At 41.2% G+C, this 21,119-nt stretch overlaps 3 protein-coding genes and 2 long non-coding RNA genes across 5 annotated transcripts; 4 read left to right on the top strand and 1 right to left on the bottom strand.

Moving 5' to 3' along the window:
* Nucleotides 1-2,884: 2,884 nt before the first annotated feature.
* LOC134451777 (odorant receptor 131-2-like) lies at nt 2,885-3,847 on the top strand. Its single transcript, XM_063202178.1, has one exon. The coding sequence runs from the start codon at nt 2,885-2,887 to the stop codon at nt 3,845-3,847; it is 963 nt and encodes a 320-aa protein (XP_063058248.1).
* A 2,215-nt stretch (nt 3,848-6,062) lies between these two features.
* Nucleotides 6,063-7,231, top strand: LOC134452651 (uncharacterized). The gene is made up of 3 exons (XR_010035494.1): nt 6,063-6,132; nt 6,945-6,985; nt 7,161-7,231. It is a non-coding gene; the product is annotated as an uncharacterized LOC134452651 (long non-coding RNA).
* A 1,445-nt stretch (nt 7,232-8,676) lies between these two features.
* On the top strand, nt 8,677-11,523 carry LOC134452650 (uncharacterized). Its single transcript, XR_010035493.1, has 3 exons — nt 8,677-8,747; nt 8,892-8,958; nt 10,307-11,523. It is a non-coding gene; the product is annotated as an uncharacterized LOC134452650 (long non-coding RNA).
* A 2,960-nt stretch (nt 11,524-14,483) lies between these two features.
* On the top strand, nt 14,484-15,446 carry LOC134451776 (odorant receptor 131-2-like). Its single transcript, XM_063202177.1, has one exon. The coding sequence runs from the start codon at nt 14,484-14,486 to the stop codon at nt 15,444-15,446; it is 963 nt and encodes a 320-aa protein (XP_063058247.1).
* A 4,470-nt stretch (nt 15,447-19,916) lies between these two features.
* LOC134451775 (odorant receptor 131-2-like) lies at nt 19,917-20,750 on the bottom strand. The gene has a single exon (XM_063202176.1). It carries the CDS (start codon nt 20,748-20,750, stop codon nt 19,917-19,919), a length of 834 nt encoding a protein of 277 aa, XP_063058246.1.
* Between the last annotated feature and the right edge of the window lie 369 nt (nt 20,751-21,119).

Below are 21,119 nucleotides of genomic sequence, written 5' to 3'. Positions count from 1 at the left end.
CAGATTACAAATAGTTGCTTACACTTAACCAGCCCCTAACTTAATATTGGATGAGGTCACATCACATTCTACCGCACTGAATTGTGGCCTCATGCATTGGAGTTTAAAAGTTAAGAAATGTTCAACTCGGAACATCCAAATGGGTTATATCTAAGGATTTTTATAAGGATCTTTACTATCTTCGTGGTTTGCTGTTTTGCATAAAAAAGTAATGAGCGTTGATGTGGTTTGGCAAAAAAAATGGAACCTTTATATCTTTCAATGTCCTAGAGCTGTTCTGTCATTAGCTAAATCAAACCAATATCGAGTGAATAAAGAAAATTAATCTTCAACCACCATGGCTACCTTTTTGCTTTTGCCATGTCTGGTGTACGGATACAGTTATTTGGTGCCAGACAGCTTTCATCCCGAGTAAGGCACAAAGGCTAACTCCCTGGGTATGTCTTCTCTCACGTGCCTTTTTTCCTTTCCCTACAACATTGCATTTCAATTATAGGTTCCAATCTTGCTCAACCTGTTTTGCTGATTTTGACAGAGTCCTATCAGGGAATACATTTTCACCCTTAAGCTGGGCATACGCGGCAATATTTTTAGTTGAGGGTATTCAGCTGCTGTTCACACTGTAGGAGTAAATTGCAGGGTTTAAAAGTTCACATCTCATGACTCACGTCCTCACACTGTACGACCCGAGGGTCAGATGCGACCATAATTCTCACAGACTTGTTGTCTGGAAGTGGAAATGACCATAGCAGCCAACTATGGGCAGTCATGGGTAAGTGGTTAGGGCGCCTGTCTTGTATCCCAAAGGTTGCCGGTTAGACTCCCAACCCGCCAGGTTGGTGGGGGGAGTAATTAACCAGTGCTCTCCCACATCTTCCTCCATGACTGAGGTACTGTCCTTACTGTCCACAATCAGCCCTGTCAGGGGGCTCCCCTAGGTGGCCGCTGGTCTCTGCCTGAGGTTTCTTCCTGGCTATAGCTTTTTTTTCTCAGACCTCATTGAGCTTTTTCCCCCAACCTATGAGTCAAACGAAAGGGAGTTTTTCCTCACCCCTGATGCCACCAGGGGCCGCATCTGAGCGCCCAAATTCAGTGTGACTATCTACGACTTATGCTAGACCCAGAATCCTGGTCCTAACCTATGTTGACCTTATGACTCTTCAATCTCTATCTATCTCTTCTTCCTCTGCCTTCCTGCTATTTCTGCCTCTCCTCTCTACCTCTCCTTTTAAATCTCTAACAATTATGTTTTTTTCCCCCATTTGTTAAGCACTTTGAGTTGCATGCCTTGTATGATACAGTGCTATACAAATACAATTATTTACTATTATTATTATTACCCTGACAACCGTATCTCACTCGTTTCGTGAAGTATTCACGAAAAAATAGATTAATTTTCGTGGTGCATTCACGTTATTGCCCGTTTATTTCGTGAAGTACTCACGAAAAAAAATAGATTAATTTTCGTGGTGCATTCACGTTATTGCCCGTTTTTCTTGGTAGGGCAACGAAACGCTGCCTATTCACTTGAATTGCCCGACTGTTGCCTAGCGACCCACTAGTTTGATGCCCTTTCGGTAGCTTACCGTCACATGGTAATCAAACATTTCAAACAAGCAATTTAGGGTTAGGTTTAGGGTCAAGGTTAGGGTTAAGGTTAGGGTTAGGTTTAGGGTTAAGGTTAAGGTTAGGGTTAGGGTTAGGTTTAGGTTTAGGTTTAGGGCACATAGGCGTAAGTACCGAAAGGACGTAGAATTAGTGAGTCCCGAGTGTATCAGCAGTGTTCTGTCAGCACCCCCTCCCCGCCCCTGCAGACGCTTGGATAACCATAGCAGCAGTGGGGCAATTCAAGTGAATAGGCAGCGTGAAAATTAATCTATTATTTCGTGAAGACTTTACAAAAGGCGGGCAATAACGTGAATGCACCACGAAAATTAATCTATTATTTTCGTGAAGACTTTACGAAAGGCGTGAGATAGGGCTCACCCTGAGCATGGTACCGTCTCACCGCACTGCTCCATTGGGGTACCATTGGGGGTTGCCCCATTGCACGGATGAGGCATAAATACAGTTTAGTTGTGTGCAGTGTGCAGTGAACACTTGTGTGCTGTGGAGTGCTGTGTCACAGTGACAATGGGAGTTGGGCTTTCTTTCTTTCTCCAGCTGGTCCATTTGGTTCAAATATAACATGCTATCTTAGAACTAGAAATATAATTTCACCAGAATGGCAGCAAGAACAGGAAAAAGCTACGAAATGGTTGGATGGGTTGGAATGTCATTTAAAAAGAGAGTAAGTGTTGCCTAATATTAAATTAAATTATTTATTTAATTTAAAAAAGAGTATGTGACAAGCAAAGGCCTACTGGGATTGCCCTTGCATCACAGATGCCTATAACAGTGACCAGGACACAGCAGCCCAAACTCTGTGTGCTCACCTTATTCAGCTGATGACTCAGATTACCTCTGTCGTGCAATAGGAGCAGACCTAAACGTTAAGCTGATCAATCAACTTTATAAACTATCACATCTAACAACCTACTCGTACCAAACTACACTCCCACCACTTAGCCTATTTGTTAACTGCTGTCCGAAGCTCCAAGGTGGATTTAATTGACTATGATATGGCAATTTAAACAATTTGTGGATTTGGACTATATGATGTATTAAGACCAGAGAACATGTTTGTCTCACTCGTTATAACTTGCAGAGATGCTCAAGTTGAAGTTGGATCTTTTGTAGAGTCTTTAAGTTCATTTGATATGTTGGTGCAGTTGCACCACAGATATACAGTGTTATATGTAATGTGATATTCCCGTATACAGTGTGGTTTGATTTAGGCCATTTCATTGCTCACAACTGACTGTAACATTGATGTTATGAGGCTATGGCTAATCTATCCAGTGAAGAAGATGCTCCACTGGTGCATCAGCAGATGTTTAAGGTGGAAATGAACGAGGGTCCGCTGTCTAAACTTGTAGTGGCCATTCTCATGGCCCTGCTATTCATGTACATCAACAGCATCATGTTTCACACTCTCCTGAGTAAGCCTGTGTTTAGAGAGCTGCCTCGATACATCCTCTTTGCCCACATGCTCTGCAACGACACAGTTCTTCTACTGATGGTCTCTCTGCTTTATTTACTGTCTTTGTACTTGCAGAAAGTTCCAAAGGCTGTTTGTGCACTGATCATTCTGATTGCAGCGACGACAGTTCGCATCTCTGCTCTAAACCTGGGTTTCATGTCTCTGGAGCGCTACGTGGCTATTTGTTTCCCTTTACGGCACAGTGAGATGGCCTCTAAGAAAATGACAGGTGTTTTGATCGTCATAATGTGGATATTAGGTGTCTTGAGTCCTGTGATAGATATTTTATTTCCCCTAATACGCAACCCTGAGTCCTTTGGAAAGCCCATGTTCTGCACTTATGACTCGTTTTTTCTGGCGTCATGGCAAATTGTTGTGTTTGATGCAATTCACAGCTTCTACTTTGTGTCTGTGACATTCATGATTGTCTTCACATACGTGAGTGTTGTGGTTGCAGCTCGGTCGGCCTCAACAGACAAAGACTCTGCTACCAAAGCTCAGAGAACAGTTCTATTGCACTTTGGCCAATTGTTGCTTTGCCTGAACAGTCTGCTGTATGAAACCATCGAAAGGGCCATGGCTAAAGTCAGTAGTAGCCGTCTGTTCATGGACCTGCGTTACATGAACTATCTTTTCATTCTCCTACTGCCTCGGTGCCTGAGTCCCCTGGTGTACGGCCTCAGAGACAATGCTGTGAGGCCCTTATTCCTGTACTATGTCAGGTGTGGATACAGAAAGGTTAAACCCTCAGTAGCTACACACTAGGTGACAATGCAGAGACAGGTCTGAGGCAGATTGTACAGTGCATGCTTAGTAATATCTGAAACGATCCAGATACCTTACTGTGTGAAGCATACATTTTCTAGATTTCTTTCAGTTGTGAATGAACATAAATTATATGGCAGTACTGTATATGGCAGTATTGCATAATGTCCCTCTGAAAAGACTTGACTGTTTAGAATGTTTCTCTCTGTATGTTTATCCTGTAACCACGTCACGACTGTTACTGGAATAGTGCTGCTGTGTGTAATGCTTTATTAAAACATCATGTCTACATTGGGCTTGCATGGACTGCTTTCTGGGCTTGCATGGACTGCTTTCTGGGATCTGTCAAACTGCCTGGATAGGTTTTATATGATTACCCCCGCCAAGGAGGTTATGTTTTTCGGTTCCTTTGGTTTGTCTGTCTGTTTGTCTGTTTATTTGTCAGCAGGATAACTCAAAAACTCAAGAACGGATTTGGATGAAACTTTGTGGAGTTGTTGGATATGACCACTGGAACAAATAATTACATTTTGGTAGTGATCCAGATCACGAACCGGAACAAGGATTTTTTAAAAAGAAGATTCTTCACCATTGCTAGCCTAAAAATGTAGAAGCTCCTAGTGACAGCAAATTGACATGCGGGACAGGGCGAATTTTGACATTCCAGTTTTTAACTCCACAAAAAGAAGGCATAAATACTTAGAACAAAAATAGGGTGTAACAGTCAAATGTTATATTAAACAGCTTCCTTGGTGGAGGCCAGCAGTCTCTGAGTGCATATATATGTATATACTGAGATTGTAGCAAAAGCACAATCAGATTCTATTTACAACTCGGGAAGGCATCAGGGATCAAGACATTAAGGCACCAAGACTCAAATTGGGCTTTGAAACTACTTTGCAATCCAGCATGGGCATGCAATATGCAGGACAGAGATACAGTACACAGTCATTCACTGAAAAAAGAGGGAATGGCGGGTCTTTGAATTAACGTATATAAAGTAAATAGATGCAAAACGATTCATTAACATTCCTTGAGTAAACATGATTTCATCAAATAAGGATAATGTGTTCTTGGAGACTGCTGAATTTGCATGTTTCTAATGCTTTGAATGAACATGATTAAGTTGTGTCTGGGGTGGCCTCCAGTCCTGAGGTGGCGCTAGTGCACCACTTTCTAAGACAAGAAGAAGCCGGAAAGTTTCAGAGCCAGAGAGCCGTTCGGCTCAGTCAGCTCGGTCCACAGACCTGTATTAACCTAGACTGGCAATGCCCCTCGAAATTTTCGGATTTCTCAGAGCCTCAGAATCGTAGTCCGCCATCTTAGTGGAGACTCCCGTAATTACGTAATGACGTCATGCACCGATGGGTTTTTTAAAAATATATTTTTTTTGCAACACTGGTTCACTAGTTAAGTTGGACCAGGCCATGTGTAACGTCTTTAGAACAATAGCTCTAGTATAAATTAATGTTCTAGAAAAGTCTCGCTCTCAAGTGGCTCGTTATTTTCACAGCTGCAATGTGCTGTGCCGTGTTGTTGCTAGGTTACCTTCAGCGTCCTTGAGGGGGGGGGGGGGAGGGGGGTGGTGGTATTAATAATAGCACAGTTACCGGTAGCTTCACTGAAAACGTACGGCTTATTTAAGAAATATACATACCAATATACACAGTTGTCATTACATCTGAGTTAAGTACATAAAATAAGCTTTACACACGTAAGCATGGCCGATTCAGTGTCACAAATATCCACAAACCTGCATAAGCGGCAACGAAAACAGTCGGCTTCGGGGTTGCCAGATAACACTGATTATTTTCGTCCATTTTTACCCACAGACCGCCTTCCTCAACGGCCCCGATTGGGCGGGAAACCGCCCGATCTGGCAAGACCGCTCAGCTTCAGGCTCTCTAATAAAACGTTTGGAGGTAGTGAGGGTTATTTCATTATTTCATAATTGGAGTGAGAATTTAGACGTTACGCCTTGTCAAAATCTTACAAAAAATGATTGAAACCCACTTTGATAACGTTGTAATCACCGTTTGAAATCGTATGCATTCCTATGGCTCACAGCTGCGATAGTCTCCACTAGGCGGGGCTACGTCTGTGGGAGGAGCCCACAGGGCGCGAAAAAGGCAAATATGGCTGCGCCCATACAATCCGAAAAGCTGCCACTGGCTAGAGCCGCCCATTGCCAGTCTAGGTTAATACAGGTCTGTGGCTCGGTCCTACTCTTCAGTCTCATCTCGCTGGAATAGTGTTGTCATGTGTGAAGATCTACACAAAATTGAGTAAGTAACTGAATTACTTTCATTTATTGTGGGCGATGTAGAACTGCTCTTGTGTCTTTTGTGTGTGGAAGCTGAGCCAAAGGTGAAGTTAGACTCTGCTACATTTACCCACGCAGACTGCAGTGCTGTTTGCTTAGTAACAGGTGCACTGCAAACACATGCAGTTGGCTATGCATCATGTTAATTTCGAAAAGAATGGAAAATATGTACATTTAGGATATTCAAAGGATGTAGTAAAAACTGCTACTGTACAACAATCTAGCTGGTCATCTTCAGTTAGCTATATTTGCGCGGGAGGGTCTGATCCGTTAATGGGGGAGGGGTGGTGGAGGTGCGGTGGAGGTGCACAGCGAACTAGAACTTCATCGAACACGTTGCATGCTCACGAGAACAGAGGGCTGGCGTCGTTTCGGTGTGTTCATTTTAAGCCAAGTATTCTATTTTCAAAGTTTTTTGTTTTTTGACCCAACCCAGGTGTTTAATGCACACATGCACTTGTGGTCTTAATTGAAGATTAATCAAATGTAAGCTTTCCTGCACACGAAGTCAAAGAACAACCGACCTAGATAGAGTGCATATAACCTGAATTTAAACTTTGCACAGGGAAATGGATGAAACATGTGGGAATAGTATCCTATTTATTGAAGTGCATAGCACTTTTTTAACTTCTGCGTTATCTCGTTTTACTTATCTTCCTCTTTTAAGTGGAGCATTGTTTACAAGTTTACAGAATGCATGCTCCTCATTCACGAATCCTGTGCTGTTTATAAATGTTTAACCTCACCAATTCCTTCTTTCTTTCTTTCTTTAAGGACTTCTGGCACAGTGGCCTGCACTGTTCGAAGTCTGTAAGGTAAGACATTCAATGCTGATTGTCTTTAAGGTTTTTATATTGTGTGTGTGTGTGTGTGTGTGTGTGTGTGTGTGTGTGCTTGTGTGTGTGGAGTGTGTGTGTGTGTGTATGTGTTGTGTGTGTTTCCCTAATGTTTATGACTTGTCAATCCTTTGGGCTCGTTATGTCTTTTCAGATCAGTGCTGAATTCAAAATAATCACCACAGTTCCCCTGCAATCCAAGCAACTGTTGCTGAATTGGCTGATGTAAGTTTCTGTCTTTTTCGCCTGTCTACTTGATGGTTCCTGAGCAGAAAGCCTTTAACTATTGAGTTACCCCCCCTGCATGTTAAAACCCCATAGAGAGGATCATGATCTGCCTTAAGCTAGATTTATGCTTCGCTCGCATAGAATCTGCGTCCGTCCGTTTTCTGTCTATGCGAGTCCACGCCCCCCTCTCAGAGGCTCTGCGCCCGTCGTCTAGCGCCTCGAAAAAATTCTAACTATCCGTCGGACGGACGCGGAGTACGCAGACAAAAAAGGCGCTATGATTGGTCGTCTCGCTACTTCCTTGTTCTGTTCTTGTGGCAGCGCAATGCCAGTAGTTTGCGAGAGCAGAGCTGTATTCTGTTAAAAACTGTATTAATGCCTTGTGTGTAAATGTGTGTAAATACACGAAGCTAAGCTAAGTAACAAACAATGCATCAGTTGAACACTCGTGGCACAATGCCTGCAGTTTTACTACCTCCACCGAATGTAAACACACATCAATCAAGTCTTTTACATGCTTGCATTTTCTGCCCGTGAAAACAGACTGGGTATGTCAAATAATGATACCACTCCATTCCCTTTCCAATTTCTCTCAAAATACCTACCTAACCGGGATAGAAAGGAACATTGCTTAATAATGAGGGCAGTGCTTATAATGTAGTGAAAAGTAGCCTAATCGCGCAATTTCAAATGTGGCTGGCAACGAGACCTCGGGACCTCGCAGAGATCTCGCAGATGCATGAATACAAAATTGGTTCGTGGCCATTCCCACGCGACTTTTCACGCTCGCAGTTGCTGAAGTCTAATCTGACCTTTAGTAGTCATGGTGCCAGTACATTCATATGCATGTTTCTTTTGGTGGCAGTCAGCTTCCCAATGTTGATGCCATTCATAGAATGCCAAAACAAATCAGTACCACCACCATTTTTGACCGTAAACATGGGACTGTTTTCTTTATACTTCTCCCTTGGCTACTATCACACATGCTTGAAACAATCTAAAGCAAATGTGTTCATCATGGTTTCATCAGAGACAAACAGACTTCAGATATGGATTGCTGGAACCATGTCCTCTGGTCTGATGACACCAACATGAACACATTTTTTCGGATGGTGTCAAGCATGTGTGGTGTTAACCAAGTGAGTAATACAAAGTAAACTGTCCCATGCTCATGGTCAAGTAGTGGTAGTGGGACAGACATGGTTTTAGGCTGGATGCATGGCGTCAATATTGGAAATCTGAATTTAACCAACATGTACCATGACAATTGAAGCAGATCATGATACAGTCTGCGATTTTAAAGGTGCAGAGTGATTTTTTTAAGTAGTTTATTTCCAGAACTCTTGCTGCACAGGTTACAAATGTTCTCCTTTTTCTTTCTTTCTTTCTTTCTTTCTTTCTTTCTTTCTTTCTTTCTTTCTTTCTTTCTTTCTTTTCTTTCTTTAAGTTGTACAAGATGCACCATTTCTGAGGACTTCTGGCACAGTGGCCTGCACTGTTCAAAGTTCGCAAGGTAAGACATTCAATTCGGATTGTCTTTAATGTTTTTTATTTGTGAATTACAGCGTTTTATCTCCTTTCTTGAATGTGTGTGTGGGTTTCTCCTAATGTTAATGATTTAATCGTTAAATCCTTTGGGCTCTTTATGTCTTTTCAGATCAGTGCTGAATTGAAAAGAATCACCAGTCCCACTGCAATGGCCAGCACTGTTCAAAGTCCACAAGGTAAAGCATTCACTTTGGCCACAACCCTACCCAGTGCACCTTAACAACTTGACTTCCTGCTTTAAATTAGCTGTTATCTGAATGGGGGTGAGTAAATATTCCAGTGTATAAGGAGCTGCTTCTCAAATTTTTGTATTTAAATTTTGTCGTACTCTGACCAGTGAATATTAGATTATTGCTTAGTACTAGAATTGGAGTTATCTGAGACAAGATGATCTGATTTGAGAAGTGTTGATGACTACCTCCCTGGTGTTCCACACTCTCAGTGTGGAGGTGTGACACTATTTGTATGCATTGTGCTATGCTCAACATGACATTGAGAGGCTTCAGTTGAAAGTGAGCAAGCTATCTCACGGTTTCCTTATTTCAATACACTTGCTACACAATTCATGTGCAGCTAAACAAAAAGAAATATTAATATATTCTATGTAGAAACGAAATGAGCACTACAATGACGGGTATAATATCTGAGAGCACTTTGTTGACACATGTTTTTCACTCTGATTATTGGGGGGAAATCAGAGTCGACAGAGTGCACCAGCTGTGTTACGCTTTTCATTATATTGCCCGTTGTATGTTTGCCTAGAATATTGCATGTTTTATTTTTAATCATGTTATCAATGAAACTTATTGAGATGGGGAAAACTGTAAGAACTTCTTATTTCAGCCGCTTGACAGACAAGCCCTGCATGCCATATTACTGCACGCATGCACAAAGAGCAATGCAGTAGACTTTTCCTTCAAAGTCTCCTCGCAAGGAACAGTATATACCATACCTGTATATGCATAATGAAACTTGTTCTTCTCTTAATTGAGATGAGCTGACCCTTACATCTCTGTGCTCTGAAACATCTTAAACAGAGGATTGGCATCACTGGTTGTCTACTACAAGCTCCTTGTAGGTCCCAGCCAAGGAGACACAGTAGACCTGGGGTGTTTGTTCCATATGAGAGTGAGCTTTTTCATTGGCCTGGGGCCCCACTGGTATTCCTGTGACACACCAAGTTTCATGTCAAAAGTCTTGTCATGCTATGCAATGATCTTGCAGGCCACATAAAATTACTTCATGGGTCACAATTGGCCCTGGGTTTGAGTTTGACATCCCTGCAGAATGAAGGCAACTACAAAGCTTTGGCTCTGGTATTTGACGACTTCAGGCCAATTCACACCAGCGTTAAATCATCATCCAGGTCCCACATCAGAATTAGAACTGAGGAAATCTTGACAGTGGAACAGAGGACATGCTTTGGACTTTGCAGTAACCTACTGCCATCTTAATGTTGATTTATTTGTTAATTCAAATGGCTTGGTTAATTTGTGTTTATTTACTTTTTTCTGTGTTGAATAGGTCATGGATGAAGTTGCCGTAGACGAAGCAGTTGAAGACATCACAATTGGAATCTGCTCTGACAGAAGATTGGGCATCCCACCCTTTGGACATTGTCAGTTTTAGTGTATGTCTGTCACACACGTGACACCCAATCGGAAAGGACTCTCTTTTTTTTTTCCAGCAACTAAAAAACAGCAGTTATTTTTGCTTCTTTAAGTGAAATGTACCTTTTTTCTAGAGATCTATTTGCTTGTATGCACTTCCAGCTCCTTGCTGGTTTAAGAATAGCACTTGAGTGTGCATATGTTTTGTACGTACTGTGTTGATTTTGACCCAAACTAAAGACAAACAAAATACCAAAACTAGACTTAAATAAGACTGGGTAATGACACAAATGTGGTCACCAAAGAGGACAACCAAATGAATGGTGGACTGCCAGATGCACGCGCACATGCATACATTATACGTGCACATGCATACAGTATACGCGCATGAACGCACACACGCACACCTACAAGTGTGGACTAATGCACTTAGTCAATGAGCTAAAATAACTGTATGTAGAGTGAATTTTATTTGTGCCCGATGTGTTCACATGAATGCTAATCCAGCCAGAGAGCCCCCTTTCACAGCAACCAAACAAATTATTTTCTTAAAGGTGCACTGTGTAGGATGGTGACCAGAGTAGGCAACTATGCTGATCATTGAAACGGTGCTGCCTATTACAAACTGTGTCCTTTTCATGAATATGTACTTAGTAATAAACGAAAATGTATTAATGTATTACGAAAATGTTTACTAAAATTCTGTATTTCTAGAAATTCAAAATGACAGTCAGTGGAGAAGATTCCTCTCTTTCCCCCTTTCATGTATGGAAAGAGCAATTTCCCCAGTCATAACGACAACTTAAAGTTTGGTGGTGGTAAATATTCATGAAAAATGCAACATTTGTGCATGGGCAGCATGAAATCTCAAAATAAACTACTGAAAGTAATACACAGTGCACCTTTAAAGCGAATTGGACTTTCTTTCTGTTCACAGACCCTGCTTGTTGATTGGTCTAAGAGTAGCAGTTATTTGTAACTGTGCTTATGTTTTGTATATCTGTGTGCATTTTACATGCGTACAGTGAAAGTCAATACATTTAATCACAGAATTCTGACTCCTTTTGTTGTTTTTCTTTGCACATGCCTGTACATCAAATTGTGATCTGCAATGCATTTGTGCCTAGACCTAATATGTTTACCATATGTTTTTTATTTATTTATGTTTTTTTTTTGTTGTTTTTTTTTTGGGGGGGGGGGGGGATTGAGACTAAAGAATCATGTTACTGAAATGTAGCTGTATGCTTGATTTAGGTGATTCCATCACCTTTTAATAAACATGAAAAAAATACTTTCAAACTATGTCAAAGTTTTGTGTTTTTCCAACATATTTTCTGGTTAATGGAATACCAATTAATTGTTTAGGATTAAAGTTATTTCATCACCTCTGATTTAGGTGAAAAAAACATTTTGTGACTATTTAAAAAAATCACATAGTTCCAACACATTTTTATGATGCTGGAACATGAATAAGTTGTGTTAGGTTGAGGTGATCCAATCACCTCCGTTTAAGGTGATAAAATCACTTAAACCTTACACAATAAAAATAGGGGAAGAAATCATGTTGACCTTACACAATTGGATTGTGTGGGACCGATGTACACATTAAAATCATGTAAATCCAACGAATATTTTCTTTCAGTGTTGGGTTGGATGCAAAGATATGATGAACGAGCTACACTCAGCTTAATATTGGATGAGGTCACATCACATTCTACCGCACTGAATTGTGGCCTCATGCATTGGAGTTTAAAAGTTAAGAAATGTTCAACTCGGAACGGTTCCCACTGCACGTACAAAAATGTCCTTTCCATGATACACAGTGATCCAACCTCTGTCAAAGCACAGCTGTGCATCGCTGAACACATGCGTGTGTTATTTAAAATAACAGTAATTAAAGTAATTTAAATAGGCCAGGCTAAGCTCTAATGAGCTCTGTCGTTGCAATAGCAGAGCTATTGGCTTGGCACAGCCAAGCCATCCAAATGGGTTATATCTAAGGATTTTTATAAGGATCTTTACTATCTTCGTGGTTTGCTGTTTTGCATAAAAAAGCAATGAGCGTTGATGTGGTTTGGCAAAAAAAATGGAATGTTTATATCTTTTAATGTCCTAGAGCTGTTCTGTCATTAGCTAAATCAAACCAATATCGAGTGAATAAAGAAAACTAATCTTCAACCACCATTTTTGCTTTTGCCATGTCTGGTCTACGGATACAGTTATTTGGTGCCAGACAGCTTTCATCCCGAGTAAGGCACAAAGGCTAACTCCCTGGGTATGTCTTCTCTCACGTGCCTTTTTTTCCTTTCCCTACAACATTGCATTTAAATTATAGGTTCCAATCTTGCTCAACCTGTTTTGCTGATTTTGACAGAGTCCTATCAGGGAATACATTACCACCCTTAAGCTGGGCATACGCGGCAATATTTTTAGTTGAGGGTATTCAGCTGCTGTTCACACTGTAGGAGTGAATTGCAGGGTTTAAAAGTTCACATCTCATGACTCACGTCCTCACACTATACGACCCGAGGGTCAGATGCGACCATACTTATTGTCTGGAAGTGGTAATGACCATAGCAGCCAACTATGGGCAGTCATGGGTAAGCGGTTAGGGCGTCTGACTTGTATCCCAAAGGTTGCCGGTTAGACTCCCAACCCGCCAGGTTGGTGGGGGGAGTAATTAACCAGTGCTCTCCCACATCTTCCTCCATGACTGAGGTACCGTCCTTACTGTCCACAATCAGCCCCGTCAGGGGGCTCCTCCTAGGTGGCCGCTGGTCTCTGCCTGAGGTTTCTTCCTAGCTATAGTTTTTTTTTCTCAGACCTCATCGAGCTTTTCCCCCCTACCTATGAGTCAAACGAAAGGGAGTTTTTCCTCACCCCTGATGCCACCAGGGGCCGCATCTGAGCGCCCAAATTCAGTGTGACTATCTACGACTTATGCTAGACCCAGCCACTATGGACCTTACGCCTCTAAGAATCCTGGTCCTAACCTATGTTGACCTTATGACTCTACAATCTCTATCTATCTCTTCTTCCTCTGCCTTCCTGCTATTTCTGCCTCTCCTCTCTACCTCTCCTTTTAAATCTCTAACAATTATGTTTTTTCCCCCATTTGTTAAGCACTTTGAGTTGCATGCCTTGTATGATACAGTGCTATACAAATACAATTATTATTATTATTATTATTACCCTGAACATGGTAACGTCTCATCGCACTGCTCCATTGGGGTACCATTGGGGATTGCCCCATTGCACGGGTGAGGCATAAATACAATTTAGTTGTGTGCAGTGTGCAGTGAACACTTGTGTGCTGTGGAGTGCTGTGTCACAGTGACAATGGGAGTTGGGCTTTCTTTCTTTCTCCAGCTGGTCCATTTGGTTCAAATATAACATGCTATCTTAGAACTAGAAATATAATTTCACCAGAATGGCAGCAAGAACAGGAAAAAGCTACGAAATGGTTGGATGGGTTGGAATGTCATTTAAAAAGAGAGTAAGTGTTGCCTAATATTAAATTAAATTATTTATTTAATTTAAAAAAGAGTATGTGACAAGCAAAGGCCTTCTGGGAGTGCCCTTGCATCACAGATGCCTATAACAGTGACCAGGACACAGCAGCCCAAACTCTGTGTGCTCACCTTATTCAGCTGATGACTCAGGTTACCTCTGTCGTGCAATAGGAGCAGACCTAAACGTCAAGCTGATCAATCAACTTTATAAACTATCACATCTAACAACCTACTCGTACCAAACTACACTCACACCACTTAGCCTATTTGTTAACTGCTGTCCGAAGCTCCAAGGTGGATTTAATTGACTATGATATGGCAATTTAAACAATTTGTGGATTTGGACTATATGATGTGTTAAGACCAGCGAACATGTTTGTCTCACTCGTTATAACTTGCAGAGATGCTCAAGTTGAAGTTGGATCTTTTGTCGAGTCTTTAAGTTCATTTGATATGTTGGTGCAGTTGCACCACAGATATACAGTGTTATATGTAATGAGATATTCCCGTATACAGTGTGGTTTTGATTTAGGCCATTTCACTGCTCATAACTCGCTGTAACATTGATATTATGAGGCTATGGCTAATCTATCCAGTGAAGAAGACGGTCCACTGGTGCATCAGCAGTCGTTTCAGGTGGAAATGAACGAGGGTCCGCTGTCTAAACTTGTAGTGGCCATTCTCATGGCCCTGCTATTCATGTACATCAACAGCATCATGTTTCACACCGTCCTGAGTAAGCCTGTGTTTAGAGAGCTGCCTCGATACATCCTCTTTGCCCACATGCTCTGCAACGACACAATTCTGCTGATGACAGCCTCTGTTCTCTATGTATTGTCTTTAAATTTTCAGAAGCTTCCAAGAGCTGTTTGTGCACCGATCATGCTTGTTGCATCCGCCGGAGTTCGCATCTCTGCTCTAAACCTGGGTTTCATGTCTCTGGAGCGCTATGTGGCTATTTGTTTCCCTTTACGCCACAGTGAGATGGCCTCAAAGAAAATGGCAGCTGCCTTGATTGCTACTATGTGGATATTGGGCTGCATTAGTCCTGTGATAGACATATTACATCCACTGATTAGAAAACCAGCATCTTTTGGAAAGCCAATGTTCTGCACTCATCAGGCCTTTTTCATTGCACCCTGGCAGGTAGCAGTGTTTGAGGGGATCCAGGGTTTTTATTTTGTGGCAGTAACATTCATGATTATTTTCACATACGTGAGTGTTATGGTCGCAGCTCGATCAGCCTCAGCAGATAAGGACTCTGCCAGGAAAGCTCAGAGAACAGTTCTCTTGCATTTTGGCCAGCTAGTGCTTTGCCTGAACAGTCTGCTGTATGTCACCATTGAGAGAGCCATGGCCATGGCCAGTAGCAGCCATCTGTTCATGGACCTGCGTTACATGAACTATCTTTTCATTCTCCTTCTGCCTCGGTGCCTGAGTCCCCTGGTGTACGGCCTCAGAGACAATGCTGTGAGGCCCTTATTCCTCTACTATGTCAGGTGTGGATACAGAAAGGTTAAACCCTCAGTAACTGTGCACTAGGTAACCATGCAGATACAGGTCTGAGACAGATTGTACAGTGCATGCTTACTAACATCTGCTTTACGGCGATGCATACATTTTATAGCCATGCCAGGCCCTCCTAGTGACGCAACACCTTCAGCGTTGCTTCTAGTCAGGCCAGGAGCAATACAATTATCATTTCTGAGCTCCAGAAAAATCGGGAACTCCACTTTTTGTTGGGAAGCAAACATGTATAAAACATAAATGCTTCTACCTTTATTTAAATGTAGATTTTTTGCTAAAGTTTATGGCTGTATTGCATAATGTTAATCTCTCTGGAAAGATGTTTGTTGAAAATGTTGGTCCATGTATGCTTATTATCCTGTAACCATGTTACCATTGTTATTGAAGTTGTGCTGCAGGATTCAACACTTCATTAAAGCATGTTTACATGGACCTCAAATGGACTGCTTTCTGAAAGCAGATTTGCCTGGAGCGGTTTTACATCACATACATTGTACTAAAAGCACAAAAATGTAGGCCAGCTTTCAAAAAAGCTTGATTTAAGTTGACCTACACTACCGGTCAAAAGTTTGGGGTCACCACACTTTCCTCCCACAATACTTCTTTCTGACAGTTAAGCTTATTCCTTTTCAATTTCAGTTCTGGTATAAAATCAGTGTATAGAGTTATTGTTCTCTGAAATTAATGCATGCAACAAATAAGCAATTTGATATTGGAAAAAGTAACTGTTGAGTGGATTTACTTGTATAGACAATGCATAGAATAGACAAAACTGTATCACTAACTTTTGACTAATCAAAGTGTACCTTTACTAAGGTAGTGTCTAGTCTGGTGTACTAATCAAAGTGTAGACTCCTTTGGCATTAATAATAGCCAGTTGCGGTTCTACAGATTCATTCCCGGTATGAGATGAGCCCTATGAGCCCCATGCATGCAAAAGTTGATGTCTGCTCTTGTCAATCCATACAATGCCGGATGATATACACATCATTTGAAAGAGGAGAATCTACACTTTCCAACGATGTATGGCACTGGCTTGCACACTAAACCATCGCTGAGACAATGGATCGTGCATTCATAAGTAGGTTCATTCTGATGACTAGAAGCTGCTACTTTGACTTGAATTTGCGGACGAGGTGGCAACCCAACAAATGTCATACACCTACCATTGGAAAGGGCAGACACTGAGCTTTCCAATAGTTCCATGCATTCTCTGATAAACCAAAGAAATGTCTGTAGAAAAATGGACTAGAACACATATTTGTATGTAATAAATGGGTGAAAAAGCTTGGTTAGATTTCACTCTTCTGTCCAGTTTAACCAATTTTATGGGTAATCAAACCTTTTTTCACCTGTGGCTGTTCAGTACTTTCCATTATTCCATTTCAAGCTATTTAAAAGATGTTTGCGACTTGAGTTGCAAACAAATAACTGGAAAAATGAAGGTGACCCCAAACTTTTGAACGGTAGTGTAACTTAAAACCTGCTGCGAAAGACAAGTTCATTCAAACTCAGGCCACATTCTGTTTACAGGGAAGAGAATTTCAAGTCGGCTCAAATTTAACATCACAAGTTCATTGAGCAAGTAGTTCAATTCTACATTGAGGGAGACTATAACCACCACAGAGATCTACAGTATATGGAAAATGCATGTGCTCTGTGGTGCTTTTTTATTTGTGAGTTTGTGAGTGTTTTGAGTTGAGTCAACATAAATATCTGTTTGTGAGCTCTATGCAATTATGTCAGACAAGACAACCACATGCACTACTGGTTGCTTCACATTTTGAAGTTGGCTCAACATTTACAGGCAGGAAAGGGCATCAGGGAAAGTCTTTTGTGTTTGACTTCTTAACAACTTGGGCAACAATGATGTCAAGCAGCAGGCCATTTTGAGAAATGAAAAACTACGTTTTACTCCAGTGTGATAGACAGTAGGCTATATGTGGAAAATAGGGTTAGATGCAAAGACACGATGAGTGAGCTACACTGAACAAGGATTAACCTCCTGTCACCATGTACGGTATGCACAATCAAAATGAGCAATCCGATTGGTCGAATCTTTGGCAAGTAAACACACACAAACATCTGATAAACACAGATATAGCCGGATACAGCTGGTTATTGAGTTTGGACAGGTTCAGCTCAACCGACAACAACCCCAAAACATAAAATGGGGTAATATCTCAGTTACGATTTCACAAATGCCAATCATTATCCATTGAATATAATGATACATATTCATTGGCAGTCATGTGGTGCCAGAAAACTTTTGTTCCTACAAGCCTCTTCTGGGTTGGGCATAAAGTCAGCCATGGGTATGTGGTCTTGCACAGGCAAACTGAGTTCAAAAGCGGAAGACCTTTCACATTTCTCCACAATACTGTCTTTCATTTCTTCCGCGTAACAGGATTCTTAAAGTAGGTGAAGGGTCAGCAGGAGCGTTCTTTTCCCTACCAGCCTTACTCAGCTTAGGCAAAGGCGTACTACTGCACTATTCTCCTAGCCAGGCCATGCCCTCCTAGTGGCAAAACACCTTTGGCGCTTCTACAGGCCAAGAGCAATGTAAATATAATTTCTGATCTACAGAAAAAGCGGGAACTCCACCCACTTTATCAGGGACAGGTACAGGATTGTACATGTACCATATACAGTTCTCTTCTCTTAGTTCTATCTGTGCTATACATGAACAATTATATTGTACAATTGTATAATGATAATATGGCAATGTGTATTGACAGAAAAGTAATTAAATGAAAGTATTTTGTGTGGTATTGGACTGACCGCAGAGGGAAGCAGTGCCATCATTCAGTGTGTGTGTGTGTGTGTGTGTGTGTGTGTGTGTGTGTGTGTGTGTGTGTGTGTGTGTGTGTGTCTGTGTGTGTCTGTGTGTTCCTATGATTTAGTTTAGTACTAAAATGTAAAAATTTGAAGATAAACTTGGGACTTACTTGAGTATATTATATCTTTGAAAACCAAACATAATTACTTTACATAATTACATTACATAATTTACTTTATTGTGTTATCATTTTGTCACAGAATATTGTGAGTATAATGGAGACGTGTGCTGAACCAAATATTTCAATAATATGTTCAAAAGGGATCAAATTCCAGTAAAATATATTCTAAACTAGTTTCTCATAATCCAACATTTGTCTACAATGGTTAAAAGAAATAGACATCATTTTTATATTTAAAAAACTCTTGCGGTACAACAGAGGCATTTGTTTAATTTGTGTGAGAAAACCATGTGACAGGAATGACACAGAGGTATAGGGAATCAACCTGCTATTCTACACAACAAGGTTAATAACTGTTAACTGTCATTGAAATCAGGATTACGTGACATTTTAGAGTATGATTAGGGGTGTGCAGTTGCACACAAAAATGCAGTGTTAATTCAACACTTAGAGAGTACTGTGGGAGATACAAGATCAGGGAGGCCCAAGGGCTGGATGCAGCCTGCCAGATGGGTCAAACTCAGACTTCTAGAGAAAGGGAAAAAACTAAGAATGTCAAAAAATGAGATACATTTTCATGCTGCAGATGTCTGAGTTTTCTTTTTACCTGCCATTTACAGACTATGTTACTGATATACCTGTTGTCATCCTCATTTGACTAGCACTGTGTGAAGGAGATATTTACAATTACGTTACTGGTCTGGCCCACTTAAGATCAGATTGGCTGTATGTAGCCCTTGTTCTGAAGGAGTTTGACACCCCTGATCTAGATGGTGGACTCTAAGTGTTGAATTAACACTGCATTTTTTTTGACTGTGCACAGTTGTTCATATGCGACAACGGCAAGAGATTGTCATGCACACCAATGCTCTATACAATCCTCTTCTGAATCCATCACCTTTCCCATTCACCGCCTACTGTACACCCTTTGTGACAGGTAATATGTCAATTGCAACCCACAACACCAGGGGTGTATAGAAACATACATTTAGTTATTACAGTAAAGTATTACCAGTAATAGTTATTAGTTACGAAGCAGTAGTTATTCATTGCAACTAGACTGTCATGGGACAAGACCGAGTGCAATGCAAATTTAACAACACAATTTGTAGTTACCTAGGTGAATGTCTGTCAAAAGAATAAAGCTTAGACTTATGCTAATAATTACAACATTAAAAACTGAAAGAACAGTCCGCGACACCAAGCTCCCGTTGCTCTTTTTTTAATGTGACGTTTAAAAAAGAGCAACGGGAGCTTGGTGTCGCGGACTTTTCTTTCAGTTTTTCATGGTATTTTTGCTGGTCCTGCACCCAATCTTTTTGCGACGGATGTGCGTGTTTTTCTCTCTTTAAATAATTACAACATTGACATGAATTGGATATTGGATAAGCATGCACCATGTCTTGCATACACAAACATCACACATGACAGCAGACATTGCTCACTTGTATTACAGCCAAATTAACTACATTATAGTGTATATTACTAAAAGATCTGGGTTTCATTACCAATGAGATATTAATAATTATATTGACTTAACATTTATTTTTGACTTTCCACCAGATAAGTCACAGGTAAAATTAAGCATGAAGAGTTTACGAATAGCCTCATCCCTTAAGCCATAAATTAGGGGATTTAGACATCTGGGTAGTAGGATGACCAACAGAAAAATGGCAAAGCTAACATCGTCGTAAACCCCTGAACTTAAAACCAGTGCAAGGTAACGGGCTATACTGTTATACAGTAATACATTCAGACAGAGAACAAACTGGACCAGGTGCAGCAGCAGAGTCCGGTGTGCTTTGCCAGTGGACTTGTCATTGCTGGACGCCGACCGAGCCACACGCACAACATTGACGTAGCTGAAGACGATAGCTAGAGTCACAGTCACATAGTACAGGCCATTGAGAGCATGGTATAGCAACATTTGCCATGGGCTGACATCGAGCACTGCCTGAGTACCACATACGACCTGCTCAGTGAAAAAATGTGGGTCAGTTACACACTTATGCAAAGAATTCACCACTGGGTTCAGCAGTCCGAAGAACCAAATGGCAGCGATGGCCACATACGCTCTCCTGGTGGTGGCGAGTTGACTGTGGCGCAGGGGAAAGCAGATGGCAGTGTAGCGCTCCAAGGACATGACACCCAGGTTGAGAGGAGCGTTTATCGAGGTGGAAGACGTGACTAAGACTAGGAATGAACACGCAGACTTAGTTGTTCTAATTTTGGTAAAAAATAAAATGATGACGATTGAAGAGTAGAACAGCTGGATGGAGTCGTTGCAGAGCATGTGGGCAAAGAGCACGTAGCGAGGAGACTCCCTGAACACAGGCTTGCTCAGCAACACCACAAACATTACGGTGTTGATGTAAACAAAGAAAAAAGATATTATGACAGTGACAGTGAATTTGGTTAATCTGCGATCAAGTGCAATCTTGGTGGTGTTGGTCGCAAAAGCCATCACCTGGGAGAAGAACACACACACACACACACACACACACACACACACACACACACACACACACACACACACACACACACACATTGAATGATGGCACTGTTTCCCTCTGAGTTAGTCAGTCCAATACCACACAAAATACTTTCATTTAAGTACTCTTCTGTCAATACACATTGCCATATTATCATTATACAATTGTACACTATTATTTTTCATACATAGCACAGACAGAACTAGAGAAGAGAAGAGAGAACTGTATACGGTACA

The sequence above is a fragment of the Engraulis encrasicolus genome, chromosome 7, assembly GCF_034702125.1.
Source record: "Engraulis encrasicolus isolate BLACKSEA-1 chromosome 7, IST_EnEncr_1.0, whole genome shotgun sequence".
NCBI lineage: Eukaryota > Metazoa > Chordata > Actinopteri > Clupeiformes > Engraulidae > Engraulis > Engraulis encrasicolus.
This window is presented reverse-complemented; position numbering and strand designations above follow the sequence as displayed.